General features: G+C 48.2%; 1 protein-coding gene across 2 annotated transcripts in view; it reads right to left on the bottom strand.

The window, feature by feature from the left end:
• Positions 1 to 14,392, bottom strand: part of LOC115537365 (transient receptor potential cation channel subfamily A member 1) — a 30,185-nt gene extending 15,793 nt beyond the window's left edge. Inside the window, exons 1-10 of one of the 2 annotated variants that reach the window (XM_030349225.1) lie at positions 14,069 to 14,392; positions 12,778 to 12,886; positions 11,496 to 11,706; positions 8,176 to 8,296; positions 7,771 to 7,933; positions 6,807 to 6,982; positions 5,024 to 5,131; positions 4,258 to 4,366; positions 3,158 to 3,303; positions 1,456 to 1,592 (exon numbers count right to left, since the gene is read on the bottom strand). In XM_030349225.1, the coding sequence (XP_030205085.1) occupies positions 1,456 to 1,592; positions 3,158 to 3,303; positions 4,258 to 4,366; positions 5,024 to 5,131; positions 6,807 to 6,982; positions 7,771 to 7,933; positions 8,176 to 8,271 (935 nt within the window). In that variant the 5' untranslated portion in view covers positions 8,272 to 8,296; positions 11,496 to 11,706; positions 12,778 to 12,886; positions 14,069 to 14,392. Of the gene's footprint in view, positions 1 to 1,455; positions 1,593 to 3,157; positions 3,304 to 4,257; positions 4,367 to 5,023; positions 5,132 to 6,806; positions 6,983 to 7,770; positions 7,934 to 8,175; positions 8,297 to 11,495; positions 11,707 to 12,777; positions 13,000 to 14,068 lie in introns of those variants that run through there. The other variant, XM_030349226.1, reaches the window with a different exon arrangement.
• Positions 14,393 to 17,500: the final 3,108 nt, after the last annotated feature.

The raw sequence follows: 17,500 nt of genomic DNA, 5'->3' as shown, positions 1-17,500 counted from the left end.
CATTTCCAAATATAGCTTCTACCTTGGTCAGGTAATGTGTTTAAATAAAAAAACAATTCAATCAGCTAGGATAGCTAATGTTTTATACAATTAACCAAACATGAACATTTTTAAGACTTGGTTGATTAGGGTTAAATAATTTAATTGATATCTGGAATATGAGGTTAGGGAGGGTTCCATTAGGAGGCTCAACTCCATTCGCAGCACTTTTGTCCCTTGCCAACCTAAATACCTTTTAGCAACACTCACAATCTATTTTCGCAACCCAATCTCTTTATCATTGTTTTTATTATCTCTTGTATTCTTGCCACCCATTTAAAAGAGGCTATCTCTATAAGGTATTCCCCATTTATGCGGTTGTAATGAAGTTAGGATGCATGATTTAGTTGTGGGGTGAGTAATGAGGCTGATTCTCTGATTGATTTTCCCGTCTTTACTCAGAGGAAACGGTTTCTGTTCCAGCGAGGCGCCTCCTGTCTGGGACAGCCCCCGGTCCAACGCTTTCATTTATGTCAGTGATTTACTGCTATGAATTGAACAAATGAAAAACTCATCTCTTTATTTATTTATTATTATTAATCAGATTTCGTGTAGGTTGCTTAACAACGTCAATAAATCATATTTAATTTGTTATCCGTGAAATCGAAGTTCACGGCTACAGGAAAGGGCCAGCCGGCGGGCTCTGCTCCGATAGGTCGGTTTCACTTCACACACAGAAATCGTTGGTCAGTGATGACGATAACTTCTTGACAGCAAAATATTTGATTTCATTTTAGAGCATGAACATGGGAAGATACAGGCAGAAAATCAGCAAGCATACTGTATATTCAATGAGACAATTGGTGAACCTGATTCTTTTTGGTTACTTTCACATCGCGGGCAGACCAAGTTAATTTCCGATTCACTATAGGGGGAAGTGGACATGTCTGCAAGGCTGCAAGTCACTTAAAGAAATCGACATGACCAAGGAGCCAGTAGCTAGGCACGGTCAGTGTCAGACTTCGTGGCTACAGTGGCAATACAAACGCAGACTATCTTAACGAGTTGAAATCAGAGACTGAACGTCATCAAGACATCTCTGAGTCCTAGAAATTCATTTTCTAGTAATTATATAAACAAGGTTTATGTAATTACAATATGATTTTTATATTATCGTAAGGATTAATGTTTCCACGACATTCAGGAAGTAACCAGATGGCGGGCTTCAACTTCTCATAAGGAACTTCAGAGGCTCTGAAACCTTCACGTGTTCTGAATGTGAACCTGGAGGTCATGCTCTGGGGGGGGGTCTCACCTGTACAGGGGGGTCTGGGGGGGGGGCTCACCTGCACAGGGGGGTCTGGGGGGGGGTCTCACCTGTGCAGGGGGGGGGTCACCTGTACAGGGGGGTCTGGGGGGGTCTCACCTGTGCAGGGGGGGGTCTTACCTGTACAGGGGGGTCTGGGGGGGTCTTACCTGTGCAGGGGGGTCTGACACGCCCCGTCCGTCAGGTTGATGATGTTCTCCACGTCGCAGTACGACGACAGCATCATCTTCACCGCCTCGATGGCGCCCTGGGTGGAGGCCAGGTGGAGCGGAGAGGACAGGTCCAGCTGCAGGACGCACACACGCAGGCACTCACACACACACACACACACGCAACACGCACACACACACTCTCAATAATAAGAGGCACGGTGACACTGAAAAGCCTACGCACAAACTGAAGATATTGCTTTAATACACACACACACATCGCACACATACACTCACATATACTCACATACACACAAACATACACTCACATACACACATGCTGTGGAAATTATGTAGTTGGAAATTGTGAAGTCGGACGTGGGTCAAAGTTGTTGAAAGTCTCTGAGCACATGCTGGGTTTGCATGTGATTGAGCGCGTAAAGGAAAAACACAAACAAACTAATTCGTGGTTATAGCTCTCACACACACACACACACACACACACAATCCATCCTTACACTTACTGACACACACACAAAGACCCTGATAGACCCCCACGGTGTAGACCCCTCCAGTGAAGCATTACAGTAGCGTCGTGTCTCTCAGGCTGGGGGGGGGGGGGGGGGTGTTGGGTGTGTAAGACGAGCCCTTTAACGAGATCTCGTCTCCACATTACAGCGTTAGTGAAGCCATTACTGTACTGTACTGTACTGTACTGGAGCTCGGCCGGCCAGCGGCCCAGACACCAGACACGGGAGCGCTGCCTGGCGCTCAGGGCCAGAAGGGGAGGCCTGCAACCCCATCAGGTGGAGCAGGAGAGAGACGGGGAGACGGAGGGAGGCTGGTGATGGGGAGGCCTGTAACCCCATCAGGTGGAGCAGGAGAGAGACGGGGAGACAGGGAGGGAGGCTGGTGATGGTACCCTCCATCAGACGGAGACAAAGGGAACCAAGAGGACTGCTGCTCTGTCTGTTCATACTCAGAGGAGCTTCTCCATGAGTAATCGCTGCCTTTCAGAGCACAGTGGGCTTCGGTCCAGCTGCACACCGGATCAGCAGTGGTAGTCATGGAAATGTTTGTGGGACCCATTTATCCATTTACCCAAATTCTTGCTTTTTGCATACTGTGCATACTTTGGATACACCAATCATTTCTGTTTCTGTTTCTGTTTGTGTGTGTGTGTGTGTGTGTGTGTGTGTGTGTGTGTGTGTGTGTGTGTGTGTGTGTGTGTGTGTGTGTGTGTGTGTGTGTGTGTGTGTGTGTGTGTGTGTGTGTGTGTGTGTGTGTGTGTCTGTGCAGGCAAAAGTGTGCGCGCCTGTGTGTGTGTGTGCATGAATATGTGTTTGTCTGTGTGTGTGTGTGTGTGTGTGTGTGTTTGTCTGTGTGTGTGTGTGTGTGCATGAATATGTGTGTGTGTGTGTGCTCGCGCGAGTGTGTGTGTGTGTGTTCGCGCGAGTGTGTGTGTGTGTGTGTTCGCGCGAGTGTGTGTGTGTGTTCGCGCGAGTGTGTGTGTGTGTTCGCGCGAGTGTGTGTGTGTGTGTTCGCGCGAGTGTGTGTGTGTTCGCGCGAGTGTGTGTATGTGTGTGTTTGCGCGAGTGTGTGTGTGTGTGTGTGTGTTTTTGCTCGAGTGTGTGTGTGTGTGTGTGTGTGTGTGTGTGTGTGTGTGTGTGTGTGTGTCCGTTGTGCATGTGTGTGTGTGTACCTGCTGCTGGTCCACCCGGGCCCCCGTGTGGAGGCAGAGCCGGATGGCCTCCATGCTGCCCCCCCTGACAGCCAGGTGCAGCGGGCTGCTCTTGGACTTGTCCAGGTAGTTGATGTGGGTCTCCAGGGGGTGGCCCAGCTTCTCCCCTGGCCCACACAACCCCGAGAGAGAGCCTCCTTCATCACGCTTTAAACAGATCCACTTCACAAAAGATATTGCACTCAACAGGCAGTCCGGAGGAACAAAAGGTAGAAGGAGTAGAGTGGAAAGTGTATTCATGATATGATACGCTAAAAGGGGATAAATAAAGCGCTCCAGCTTTATTCTGTCATCCATATTTTTATTCTATTTTTACCATGGAGCATCACCTCTGAACGAGTTAGAAGGGAGTCTTGCCTCCTGTTGTTATCTCGCCCAGTACACAACCACCCAGTACACAACACCGCTCTGCATGGTCCCTGTCCTCCCTACGGCCGCGGGGAGCTGCACTCCAACGCTCGGCTCATCCTGGGAATCTGGAATCCCCGTTCATTTATCCGGTAAACAACCGCGACAGGAACGTCTCGGAAAGGTCGTGCTCCGACTAAACCTCACGGCATTCCAACACGGGAACATAATGTATACATACACCCCGACCCTGCCATCCCTCACGCGGCTGTAAACACAGCACACGCTCTGCTAGGGGACGCAGAGAGAGGCCCCGGGGCCCGTCTGCTAGGGGACGCAGAGAGAGGCCCCGGGGCCCGTCTGCTAGGGGACGCAGAGAGAGGCCCCGGGGCCGTCTGCTAGGGGACGCAGAGAGAGGCCCCGGGGCCCGTCTGCTAGGGGACGCAGAGAGAGGCCCCGGGGCCCGTCTGCTAGGGGACGCAGAGAGAGGCCCCGGGGCCCGTCTGATAGGGGACCCAGAGAGAGGCCCCGGGGCCCGTCTGCTAGGGGACCCAGAGAGAGGCCCCGGGGCCCGTCTGCTAGGGGACCCAGAGAGAGGCCCCGGGGCCCGTCTGACGCTCTGCTAGGGGACCCAGAGAGAGGCCCCAGGGCCCATCACACGCTCTGCTAGGGGACGCAGAGAGAGGCCCGTCCGTCTGGACGTTGTGTCGTACCAGTTGTGAGGATGACCTCCATGGACCTGGTGGCTCCGGCGAAGGCGGCGGCGTGGATGGCGAAGTGGCCCAGCTTGTTCTGACTGCACAGACGGCCCCCGCTCTGCAGCTGTGGGCAGGGGGACATGGGGGCGGGGGGGGGGGGGGATGAGACACTGTTTGGAACGGCTCTTGGGTTGTGTTGCCTGGCGTGGGGGAGTGGCGGACATTCTGAATTAGATCTATAATTATAGCTGGAACATTTTCTCTGTGTGAAGATGAGATGTGGCCTGTTTTTGGAAATCTAAAAACAGCTAAAATAATTCTTCAAACGCACAAGTTAGCAAACACTCCTTCAGTGCGCATATTAAGTGAGGACCTCAACAGACTCAAGGACATAACATATAGTATTGGAAACCAACCGATCAATATGTAATACGAATAATGAATTGGAATCACTTTACTAATGTCTACCTAAAGTGCTCGATCAAGCAATGATGTATGTGCACTCGTGTTTGTGCATGCATGCCTATGTGTGTGTTTGTATTTATATGTTTGTATGTCTGTGTGTGTGCAAGATTGCCTCTGTGGGTGTGTGTGTATGTGTTTGTGTATCCGTATGCGTGTGTGTGTGTGTCGGACTCACCAGTATACTGAGGGCCTTCATGGCTGTGTGTGTGTGTGTGTGTGTGTGTGTGTGTGTGTGTGTGTGTGTGTGTGTGTGTGTGTGTGTGTGTGTGTGTGTGTGTGTGTGTGTGTGTGTGTGTGTGTGTGTGTGTGGACCCACCAGTATACTGAGGGCCTCCCAGTTGTTGATGGAGCAGGCCAGCATCAGCGGCGTGTTCCCGAGGTCTCCCTTCAGGTTGCAGTCCGTGTTAATGTACGACACCAGCAGCTGGGGACGGGTGGAGGGGGAGGCGAGGGGGTGGGGTGGGGGTGGCGGTGGAGGCGAGGGGGTGGGGGCGGAGGTGGGGAGAGGGGAGAGGGGCGGACAGGTGATTAATAGACTCCACGGAAATATATGACCTCTTCCCTCATTCTGGACCCCATCCTTCTCTTTGAACCTGCCACCAGAGATGGCATGGTGTGTGTGTGTGTGTGTGTGTGTGTGTGTGTGTGTGTGTGTGTGTGTGTGTGTGTGTGTGTGTGTGTGTGTGTGTGTGTGTGTGTGACAACATGTAAGCCTTTTGGGGACCTTTTCAAATTCAAACGTTGACCCAGGTAGGTTCTTTCTTCAAGGTAAACTTAGGGGACACTGAAACCACTCCAGGTGACAAGTTAATGTAGTGCCGGTGTGAAGGTAAAGGAAGGACCACAATGTCAACATCATAACTTCAACAGCCCCCTTTTTTTTTAACAACGACTCTCAAACACATTCTGGGCATCAATTCAAACCGAGACAATTCTAGCGTCACATTCGTTTGGTGGACATTTATTTTTCTTTCGGAAATGACATCGCGAAAAAAAGCGTGGTATCATTTCAAATAGCAATAAAATGTGAAAAAAGGACCGGTGTGCATTGTGGGTTCATTAAGAGCAGAGACGTCTTCACTTGACCTCGGGATGATGAGGATTTGTGTCTCTGGGTGTTTCCCTCTGTTGAGTCTCTGGACGGGCAGCCGATGTGAGTCGCGCTGTAAAGGGGGAGTTATGGCAGCAATAGCCGCCTGTCAGCAGCGGTGTAATGGGCTCCGTTAGAGAGCTGCGAGCCCTTGGCTACTGTACCGCGGGACAATAACAGCAGCAACCTTCACACATCTACGCAACACATCATTCGTGGAAGGTATTGTTTCCCTCTGCGTCGCCGTGGCGAGGGTGCCTTTGGAGTCCGACGCGGGTCGACTGCCTTTAAGGGGGTCTGCATGACGATGCAAATGATAATGCAGCGGACCCCCGGATGGACACACACACACACACACACGAACACACATGCACGCACGCACGTGCACATGCACACGCACGCACGTGCACATGCACACGCACGCACGTGCACATGCACACGCACGCACATACTCAATATCCGGTCTGGACCAAATTTAGCCCGAGCTGTCCAGCTAATTTAAACCCGCCGTCCGGCCTTACCGAGCCTGCCTGTGATTTATGTCGCTGTGGGCGATTACAAAATGAGCATCCGGGATTTAATAACGTGCATTCAAAGTCGTAATCGAATCCAAGAAAACGGGCAGATTTAAGCCTGCATCCGTGAAAGGATTATGCAAAGATCTGGTTCCAAAAGAAAAACCCAAAACACTCCTAATTAAGTGTGATTATGATAATGAGTCTGTTTGACTTCAGCGAGCGGGATGGATCGCCCGGCGTCCGCGCTACAGCCCCTCATCCCGCGCGCCACTAATCACATCAACCTCCGGCTGATTGGAGCGCACAAGAGAGGCGCCTCACCAGCCCCCCCCCCTCCACCACCTCCGGCCCCCCCCCATCCACCACCTCCAGCCCCCCACCACCTCCACCCCTCAGCACCACCCCCCCCAGCCCTGGAGGGGGTAGGGTGGAGGGGGGGGGATGTGTGAACGGACTATAAGGTGGATGTGAACCATGGCTCTCCTCCTCACCTCCACCAGCGGGGTGTGGGTGTGGCTGATGGCCAGGTGCAGCGGGGACATGAGGGCGTTGTTGAGGATGTTGGGCTCGGCCCGGAGGTCCATCAGCGCTCTGCAGCTGGCCGCCTGGTCCCTCTCCACGGCCCAGTGCAGCGGCGTGCCGCCCTGCCCGTCACGGCCATTCAGCTCTGGGGGGGGGGGGGGATACATGGGTCGCAGGTACATGCACACGCACATAAATACATTCCGTACGCTTTCGCACACACATGCGTGTACACGTACGTGCACTCATGCCTACACACATGCACACATCATGTACAGGTGCATGCGCCCATACACACGCGTGTTCTTTCTCAAGAGGTCTTCCCTGTTGTTTGAGGGGGGTTTTTGCTCTTTGGGGGGCGAGGGTAAGAGGTGACGTAAACATGCGGCCTGTGAAGCCCTTTGAGACGGTCAGCGTGATTTAGGGCTCAACAAATACAGTTTACCTGACTTGGCACACACGCAAACAATAAATATGCATCAGCTACAAAAATATCATATCCTAAATGTCTTTATATGTAATGTGCATTACTATTATAGGTCCTTTCATTGTTTGTGTGTTTTATTCTACATTTTAACCATCTAACCTCTACAGTGTAGTTCTGCTTCTGGGATATCAGGTATCAATGAAGTACTCTTACCTAACACACACACACACACACACAAAGACACACACACAGAGACACACACACAGGACATAAAGACACACACACACACAAAGACACACACACACCCATCACACACAAAGACACACACACACACACACACACAGAGACACACACACAGAGACACACACACAGGACACACACACACACAAAGACACACACACACACACACACACACACACACACACACACACAGTCCTCTCCATACATTTGTTTCCCCCCAGCTTGTGTACAGTAGCTGATGGATGGGGGGGGGGGGGGAGGCTCACCCTCGGGGGGCAGCAGGGAGGTGATGAACTGGATGAGGGAGACGTGTCCCCCCCCCGCCGCGTGATGGAGCAGGCCGGCTCCGCCCTCGTCCCTCTCCTCCAGCAGGGCGGGGCTCCTCTGGACCAGCCGCTCCAGCGCCGCCAGCTCGCCCCTCTCCGAGAGCTGTGGGGGGGGGGGGGGGGGGGGGGTTATAGTGATAATAGAAGTGGTAGTAGCAGTAGTAGAAGGAGGAGCAGGAATAGTAGTGATTGTAGTTTGTAGTAGTTTGGTGTAGTCATATTCTCAGTAGCAGTAGTAGTAGTATGGTGGTTTTCTAGCATTGGTAGGTAGAGCAGTAGATTGAGCCATCCGGGCTGTGCTATGTGATAGCTGCATCAACAGAGGAGCAGTAAAGAGGGCATCACCTCGAACACGTTGACGCTGGCCCTGGCCGTCTCCTCGTCCTCCATCACATACGTGTAGCAACTGTTCTGGGAGAGGACCTCCCTGGTTTGATTCATCAGCGCTGCGAGGGCGTGAGCGAGCCTGCCAGGGGGAGGAGGGGCTTAGTGGGAAGGACAGGGCGGACACATCTCACCGAGAACGGAGAGCGGAGGCACACATGCACACACGCACGCACGCACGCACACACACACACACACACAGCCGCATACACCTGCATATACACATAGATATACACCGATGAATAGACACAAAGCACACAGACGCCCACACACACAAACACACATACACACAGAAATTTAGCCTCATACACACACACATGTATACACACACACACCGATACTCAGCCTCATACAAAAACGCACACACACACACACACACACACACCTCTGAGGGACAACACATATTTCACAACTATATTTACTCATTTGACTGAATATGTGTTTTTCCAGTCGCGACGGAGAACCATCACAGTGAAAGCACAAACAACATTGGAGCAGCAACTACAGCAAGCGCTCCCCGGCCAAAAAGCACGGGCAGAGTTCAGATGGCGCTGTGGGAACCACAATCAACAGTTAGCGTGTTTTGTGTCCACACACATTGTTCATCCGGGCAAACACACACAGACACACCGACACACACACACATACACACACACACACACACAGAAGCTGTGAACAGATGCATAGTTAACGCAATCAACACAATCACAGACACATATGCCTCCGTTGGCGCTGCACATAGTCATGTGACAGGTCATGTGACCAGACCAGGGCCCCGAAGGCTGGTTCTGGATGTGAGGAAGGAAAGGAAACGTAGGGCACACACACACACACACACACACACACACACACACACACACACACACACACACACACACACACACACACACACACACACACACACACACACACACACACACACACACACACACACACACACACACACACGACTTTCCCCTTCACCGGAGAGGGCATTCAAGTCCACTGTGTGTGTTTGGAAACCAAGGGGGATGGGAGTGGGGGGGGGGGGGTCTGAGGAAAGCAATTAAGTTCTTCACAGCTGGAGGGTAGGGGAGTGGGTGGTGGTGGTGGTGGTGGTGGTGGTGGTGGTGGTGGTGGGGGTGGGGGTGGTGGAGGTTGTCGCTCCCTGATGTCTTAGGAAATAACCCGGCTGGATTGAATTGGAAGAGGCTGTGTAATTGTATCGGTTGATGGCGCCTGGGCAAACGACATCCACCGAGATCGCTTTACTCCCGGGAGCGCTGGTCGGAAGGCCCCTTTGACCCCATGGTGGCGGAAGTTTTAACCGCCAAGATACGTCCCGCTGTCGGCCGGGGGACGGGCGGCTCTCTCCAGGCCGTAAACACAGGGGCGCCACACTTTCGTTGGATTTGATGGTTTGTTCATATATCTATTTATTTGTACCTCTGAGAATAGCCAGGCTCACCCAGTAGTAAAGGGTGACCAAGTAGAGACGATGTTGGTCAAAGTGGCAGTTCTGATGCTAATTAATTTGTCTTCATTGGTGCATTGATCTTGGAGAAGAGTGACACTTAGCCAATCAATAATCAACCAAACCGCAATGTATGGTCCACCAGAGCGATCAATTAAATTTACTCTGTCTCTATTCCTCTTCTCTCCCTCTCTCCCTCTCTCCTCTCTCCTCTCTCTCCCCCTCTCTCTCTCTCTCTCTCTCTCTCTCTCTCTCTCTCTCTCTCTCTCTCTCTCTCTCTCTCTCTCTCTCTCTCTCTCTCTCTCTCTCTCTCTCTCTCTCTCTCTCTCTCTCTCTCTCTCTCCTCTCTCTCTCTCTCTCCCTCTCTCTCTCTCTCTCTCTCTCTCTGAAACTCTTCTTCTCAATTTACATTGGGTCGGTGTATAATAATAAATGAACTCCCAGTGTGTTTTTCTTTATTGACTTAGCAGACTAATGTGCATGGAGTGATGATGGTAAATTATGGCTACGTTGTTTCATGCATGCGACATAATTGAATCCCATTCAATTGTCTTAATAACTCTTGGGAAGCAGTGCATTTTCAGACAGATCGTTAACATCTAATATCTAAAAGATGTTTCCTGGCAAAACCTGATGTACTCAAGTTATCTCAGACTTCCTATGTGGTGAGTGAAAAGCTGGGGAATTATGTGATTTAATAATTCATGTCCTCCACAACACATACCTCGTTAAAGGAAACCAACATTTATCGATTTGATTTTAAGGATTTCAGTGGCGGGAAGTGCAGGGAACAGAATCAAATGTTCTTTGTGAACGTACAAGAAATGCCCCCGTAGATCTCTGCATTGCAGTCTACCATTATAATACCAGCACAGCTTTAGTCAAAGGCTGAAGTCTCTATTTCTAAGAGGGATATTAATAAAGTCACAGGCATAAACCTCTGCAGAACAGTGTCGTAAAAACGTAGGTTGTTGACTTGTGCCCTAAGCTGATTAAAATCTGGGTGTCCCTATCTTCCTTCCTGCTTTTTCCAAGAAAGATTATCAGGCGCTATACGTTCCACTAATGAATGTCTTCCTATAGCCTGTTTGAAGAGGCGCTGTGGACAGGAGCCATACTGCTCTTGCATTTATTAAAAAATATGATCCACAGAAAGACAATGATATTCAATACACCGACAGGTGTGTTGTTGTCCGCCCACAACCTCACTAAACAATGTCATAGTTAGACAGACGGCTGCTCCATACATTATGTAAAACTCCACCATGGTCTGTGTTGGCTGCCGTCTGCTTAAAGTGAAATGCATTATTAGCAAACAATCCCGATCGAATGCGTTCAATAGGTAACAGCGGTAGTAGGCAATGTTGTTTTAGTACGGCAGAGAGCGATTTCGAAGGGTCAGGCAAGAGCAGAACAAGCAGAATAAACATTGGTCTTGTTTAATTAATCGGAGAGCGATTCATTGCAGAAATGTAAATCAAACAAAGCAGCACTAGGGTGTACGATCCCTCAGACAGATAAGATGGATGACTCGCTGAAGGTCTGAACACCACAGTGGCTCTGATAGTTTTGTTTTTACTACACCTATTTAAGTCAAATGGCATTAAACATACAAAACAATATTCATCCTCAAGATGGAGGAATAAACCAGTGGAAGAAAAGCAACATTTAAATAACATTTCTTAGTTACAAACTAAACTATTAAATCAAGTTGATAAAGATATAATAGACGCAAATTGATCAAATAAACAAGAGTACACTCTTCCAACTGGGAATACAAGTCGATAAATATCAAATTAATACAGACGTCGATAGAAGAAGCACTTACTTGGCAGATGGTGAGAGTATTATTAAGAGCCTTGAGAGTTTCCAAAGTCCAACGTTCTCTTCCCCCGCCCAAAGCAACTGGGACGGCCAAGTGTGTTCAGCACTCCCTCTCTCCGTCTCCAGATGTATCTATGGAGACACGAAGGTCTCCCGTGACGGTGGAGCACTCCCTCATGTTCTCCCCGAGTGGTAGGGAGAGCCTGTGTGGTCATCTGAAAGGAGATATGTCCTGATGCATCACATTAGGCCCACTGCGTGACAGATACCCAGGATATATCCTGCAGAGCACTGTGATGAGGTTAGGCTCATCATCATGGGTCTTGATAATTGCGGCAGACTGATGACTGATGACTCATTATAAGGCGTGGTGGTGAGAGTTGCTGCGGGATATCCGTTGTTGTTCTTCGTCTGTTTCGTTATCAACGCCGGGGCTAAATGTGGCTCGCTGTTTATGTCGTGTTTGGGGTTGTCTGTGAATAATTATGAATAAGTAGATAGGATGCAAATCTGTGATCCAGGCAGGATGGAATTCCAACTTTATCTTAAAATGTGTTATTGACAAAACACGGTCTTATGACCCATTGCAGAAAGAAAGAACAATGAACCGAACGAGTACAAAGTCTTTACCTTCTTTGGTCAAAGCTAACTCTTCTTTGGTAAAGCTTCTTTATGTTCTATAGGCCCCTAGCTTGTCAAGATTGAGTGAAGAAAGTGATTCCAGACCTCCTTGTTTATGGTGGGGATTATGGGTGATTCGTCAAGAGAAAGAAGAGAAAAAGAGAAGATTGAGAGTGGACTCGCTCTTTATCTAGCGGATTATCAGATAAGGTATATCATTATGCACGGATTACATTTACATTGCAAAGCCATGTCAAGGGAATACGATCTGCACAGATATGGGCTTGTTATTGTTGCTGTCTCATAGATAGGAGATATGTATTGCTAGCGATACTGCTGTTTTTCCTTTTCATTGCTGGTAGTTCTTGAGAGTAATGGAAGTTAGAGTTTGTTTTGGTATGGGAGAATACTCAACCACAAATACAGATGAAATAGTATCCAGAGTTAAAGTATCTAATTTAAATGCAGTGTAATTTGCATTAATAATGCAATATCACACACAACTATCTTTCTGCAGTCTAGGGTTGGTATTGCAATAGTAAAAATTATTAAGGATTGTCTCAAACATTCAATCATTTAGTGCTTAAGAATAGCAATAAAAAAAAAAGCCATCATGAAATGGATAAGGAATTAGCCTTCCAACAATGACATCAGTAAAGACTTACAGACGTTTACAGATGCTTCTGTCGGTGGATATGTCGGTGAATCATAGCTTCATGTTGGAGCCGGAACGGGAATGGGCATAACTCCGGAGTCCAGGCCATGAGTTCCGGTCTGATGGGAGCACGTGAGTATTGTGAAAGCGGGAGTCACAGTAAGGAAGGACCAAGGGGCTAAGAGCAGGCTGGACCCTCAACTGCCCTGGAGCCTCTGTGAGAGGAAGCAGACCCCTTGCGTGGCCTCAGTTTGTGTTATGATGTGAACTACACAAATCACATTACACTGCAGCTTGGCTTGGCAACCTTCACCACGATGCATAGTGCATAGCAACCGTGACACGGCTCAGATTCTTTTAAACGCAAATCGTTATGATACAATATAATATAACTAAATAGAATATGTATATTAAAATACAATATAACATATTTAATGCAATATAATGTAATCTAATGTAATATAATATACCAAAACTAAATTCCTAATAGACTATCTTATATAAAAAATGCCAATGGGCTTTCCGATCTAAGTGGAAGTGGTTCTGAGACAGCGTGCTGGGCAGCGATCGGTCCACTCGCTGTTCATTAACAAAACTTGCCTTTGTGGCAGACAATAACTTATACATAAAATTCATCGATCATCATTAACAATGGAACCCATCCGACCCTCTAACCATGCAACCTCTTATTGCTAATATTTAACAACATAACGAGTGACATCACCAATATTATATTTCCTACAGTGGTTTTAAAAGAGATAAAGCCAAACAAGTGTGGATGTCATAGCGCTTCTAATGGTCTTGGAGAACCTGGATCGCAGCCCGGGAGCAGAGTGTTTGCGCTGAACAAGCTGTACTGCGATTATTCTTTCTCCAAGACTGGAACGGGACAGCCCTGAGACAATGGAGGGAGCTCACTACACCCCCACATCCAGCCTCAGATGTACCTGTGTGTTTGTACAAGAGTAGGCCTACGTCACGTAGGCTACGTGTCCTACGTGTTTATGTTGGCGCATGAAAGAGCCGTGATGAGTATGAACAAGCGCACCTGCCCGCGTGGTGACAATGTAGGCCTACGACACGTGTTATGATTCGCTGCCGACTCCGATAGCGAGAGCGATGGCGATGCATATGACTAATGTATGGCGGGCCCCGTGCGGCCGCGCTCCAATGCAAACGTGTTTTACATCTGCTGCTGCCCCAGTCACGCGAGGCATCACCGCGGTTACGGAAGCCGTCGCACATAACTGAATCATACATCGATGTCATAATGCATTTAGCATTTCAAGTTGATGCATTACCAAGAACTGGAACAACAGCAAACTGCCGCGATAAGTCGTCCCCCTGTTCGGTATTCCCCTTTGCGTCCGCTGCCACTAATACACATTGGAAATCTTTTTCAATTGGACTCGCTCGCTCGGGCTGATTTGCATATTGAGTGTTTCAGCAGGCAAGCCTACATCCTTAGGCAACGGGCAAATGCACTCGTTACTTCAAAAGCTATTTAAAGTGTTTTTTCTCAAGTGTTACGGCTTCTTTTAGGTCCACGTTGCTAGGTAAGTGGCCGAGGATAGAGAGGTATACAGGTCACGCAACATCATCACCGTATGCTGAGTCCATCAACCTGCAGCTGGCAGTCGGGAGTTCAGCTGATGCATAAGAGTCTGTTTATGACGTGTGTGTGTGTGTGTGTGTGTGTGTGTGTGTGTGTGTGTGTGTGTGTGTGTGTGAACCTGGTGACAGCATGGTGCGTTGGTGTTCCATCAGTTATAAATGAGCTTCCATTGGGGGGGGGGGGGGGGGGGGGGGGGCGTGGGTGTTGAAGCCCTGAGGGAGGGCAGCCATTGGCTGGCTGTTTCCAAGCTGCCCCTCATCTGCCATTGGCTTAGACTGAGGCTCCATCTACGGCCAGCATTCACCACTCACCTGTCATCATTCATCCAATCACCACTAACCTAATTTCCCAATTCCAGAGTAAACCATCCCTACACACCTGCATGGGCATGGCACCGCCCACATTGGTGACCTCACTAGTGGTTTGATTCTGAAATGGCTCGCGATGACAGTTACGAGCCATTCCAGCCGCTGGTTAGAGATAGCCTTTGACGTTGTGCTGATGTGGTACCTCTATGCTAAATCGACATGAACCCTTCCCTGACTCTCTGCCTGTCAGTCAGAGCCATCCTTGTTTCAATGTAAATGTGCTGTTATGGCGGTATTCTTGCTAAGTACATAATTAACTGCTCAGGCTTGCTGAGGTAGACCGTAGACAGAAGGAACTAAATGTGGGTTTAGGTTTTTTTTAATTGGCGATTGTTAACTATTTTTTTGCGGGGGTTTGTGCATCTGTTTGGGATATTTCCAAACAGATGGGTCTATTTTCAAAACTCTGTGTTTTGAAATGTGTTTTTTTTACACACCCTGTTTTACACCTCCCCCCCCCCCCCCCTGTTTATTCGCTCGGACCTAACTGCCAATTGCAGGTCCAACACACGCACACTGACCTAGCTAATGAATGTATAAAGAGGCTGCACTATACCATTAGGCTATACTGTTGTTTGTCCGATAGCATAACAGGATGCAACATCACAAAAAAGAGGACAGTTGGATTGTATCATTCCGGATTACTGAGACGTGTCGAACACTACAGATCCAAAACGCTTTGCAAATTCGAAAAAAAACACAAAATCCACAGGCAAATGTCAAAACACAAAGGCAATGTCAAAACACAAAGGCAATGTCAAAACACTAATGCAAATCCACAAAATAAAAAGATTTTGACAATAAAATGGGAAGAATTGGTTCAGACTATTATTGTCCTCTATTGTTGAGGAGGAACGTTCTTGTCCATTGAGAAATGTAATTACAGATTACAATTATCTTTCATGCTGAGAGAGCATTTTGTTGCTATTACGGCAATAATAAATTTGAAAAAGTAAAAATAAAAACTGCACTCTCAAGACGATTTTGTGCTTTTAACGGACATGGATTTTCTGTTCCGTTCTGGAGCTGGTCCACATTAGTATCAGTGATCCAGGTAGCGGCCATCTGGGCAGTAACCTGTTCACCCCTGGCTACAGGGCTGCAAATCAACGTCCATCAATCGAGTGATGACGTATAAAACGGCGGGCACATTTTTACCCGGGACAAGCAATAAGGCACTTATTTTTTACCAGTTTGTTATTATAACATTTGTTTATTCTACTTAACATAGTCACTGAGTTGACGTTTTAATGACGCCTGGCCCTTTAACAGAAAAACATTGTTCATAGGTCGTAAAATACCAAAATCACAACGACATGAATCTGTCAAGGCTTTCTCTGCCTAATGGTCTTACTGGCAGATAAATGCATCCGAGTGAGGTGCCTACGTGTTTCCACTGACTTCACTCAAATTCTTAGTTCAAAAACGTGCTTATTCATACAAAACCCACTATAGCAGTGAGCAATAAACCTCAGCCACGGCTCAACACACTCCCAAATGCATTTTAAATATTTATTACAAAGTTTTTATTTATTAAAAGCTTCTCACAGTCTATGTATTTCTAAATATATTCAACAACATTGGTTCATTAATTCATCCCAAAACTTGAATTCATATCCTAATACCTAGGGGATATGAACTTCATGTGTTTTTCCGTGAACAGCGGATAGGTAGCAGGGCTGTGAGTGGTTTAATATTGGGGCGCTGTGCGTTGCGCTCCCAGCCACTGAGCAGGGCTCCCCCTGGTGGAGAGAACACAGACTGCAACACAAAGGACCTGCTGCCGCTGAGCCCTCCTGACACCACACCGTGTTCAGCATGCACACATCGTGAATATTTCATTCCGGGGAACAGGCAAGCACTTATCTGACATGAATGTGAATGTGTGAATCTGTATCAATAATACAGGATACGTGCCTGAAGATTTGACTTTTTACTGAACTCATTTCGCAGTCTGTCTTCCTTGTCCAGATCTCTCAGATGAAGGACATTTGTGGGAACTGTTGCTGCGAGATTGAATGATAAAAAATAGCTACATCTCCTCCCCTTCCTCCCCTTCTCTCCCTGACTCCCTCCCTCCAAAAACCAACAGCGGTAGAAGAATTAAAAAAAAGATAGCGGAACTTTACGAGCCAAGGAACATCGAGGAGGCTTCAGCGCTTCCCTGAAATATGAGAGAGCGAGAGAAATGCTAGCGTTAGGATACCCCAGTGGATTTACTACTTCTCCTTTAGTGCAGCCCAATGGGACGCATTCATGTTTTTATTGTCCCCAAATCAGCAACTTGCAACATGTTCCCAATAGTTGGAACGCCTCCCGCTTTATCTAGCTTCTATTCCAAATCTTTTTCAGGTTTACTGCAAGCTCATAACTTTGGTTCCTTTCCCAAACAAGAGTGCCTAATACCCCTCCAAACACACTTTGATCATGTTTTTATTTTCCTCACTCACACACACACACACACACACACACACACACACACACACACACACACACACACACACACACACACACACACACACACACACACACACACACACACACACACACACACAATAATATTGGTGAATGTCTTTTTGCTGGCTATCCACTCCTGTCGTTGGTTTGTTCTTCACTGAGTAACAATCTGCCAAGCGCTGAATCCTCCGTCCCTCCACCCACCACCCCCCTCTCCTCTCCTCTGTCCTCTCTCCTATTCCTCTCCTCTCCTCTGTCCTTTCTCCTCTCCACTACTTTCTCCTCTCCTCTCT

This window comes from Gadus morhua, chromosome 23 (assembly GCF_902167405.1).
Source record: "Gadus morhua chromosome 23, gadMor3.0, whole genome shotgun sequence".
Lineage (NCBI taxonomy): Eukaryota > Metazoa > Chordata > Actinopteri > Gadiformes > Gadidae > Gadus > Gadus morhua.
The sequence above is the reverse complement of the archived record's forward strand: the minus strand, read 5'-3'. Positions and strand labels throughout refer to the sequence as shown.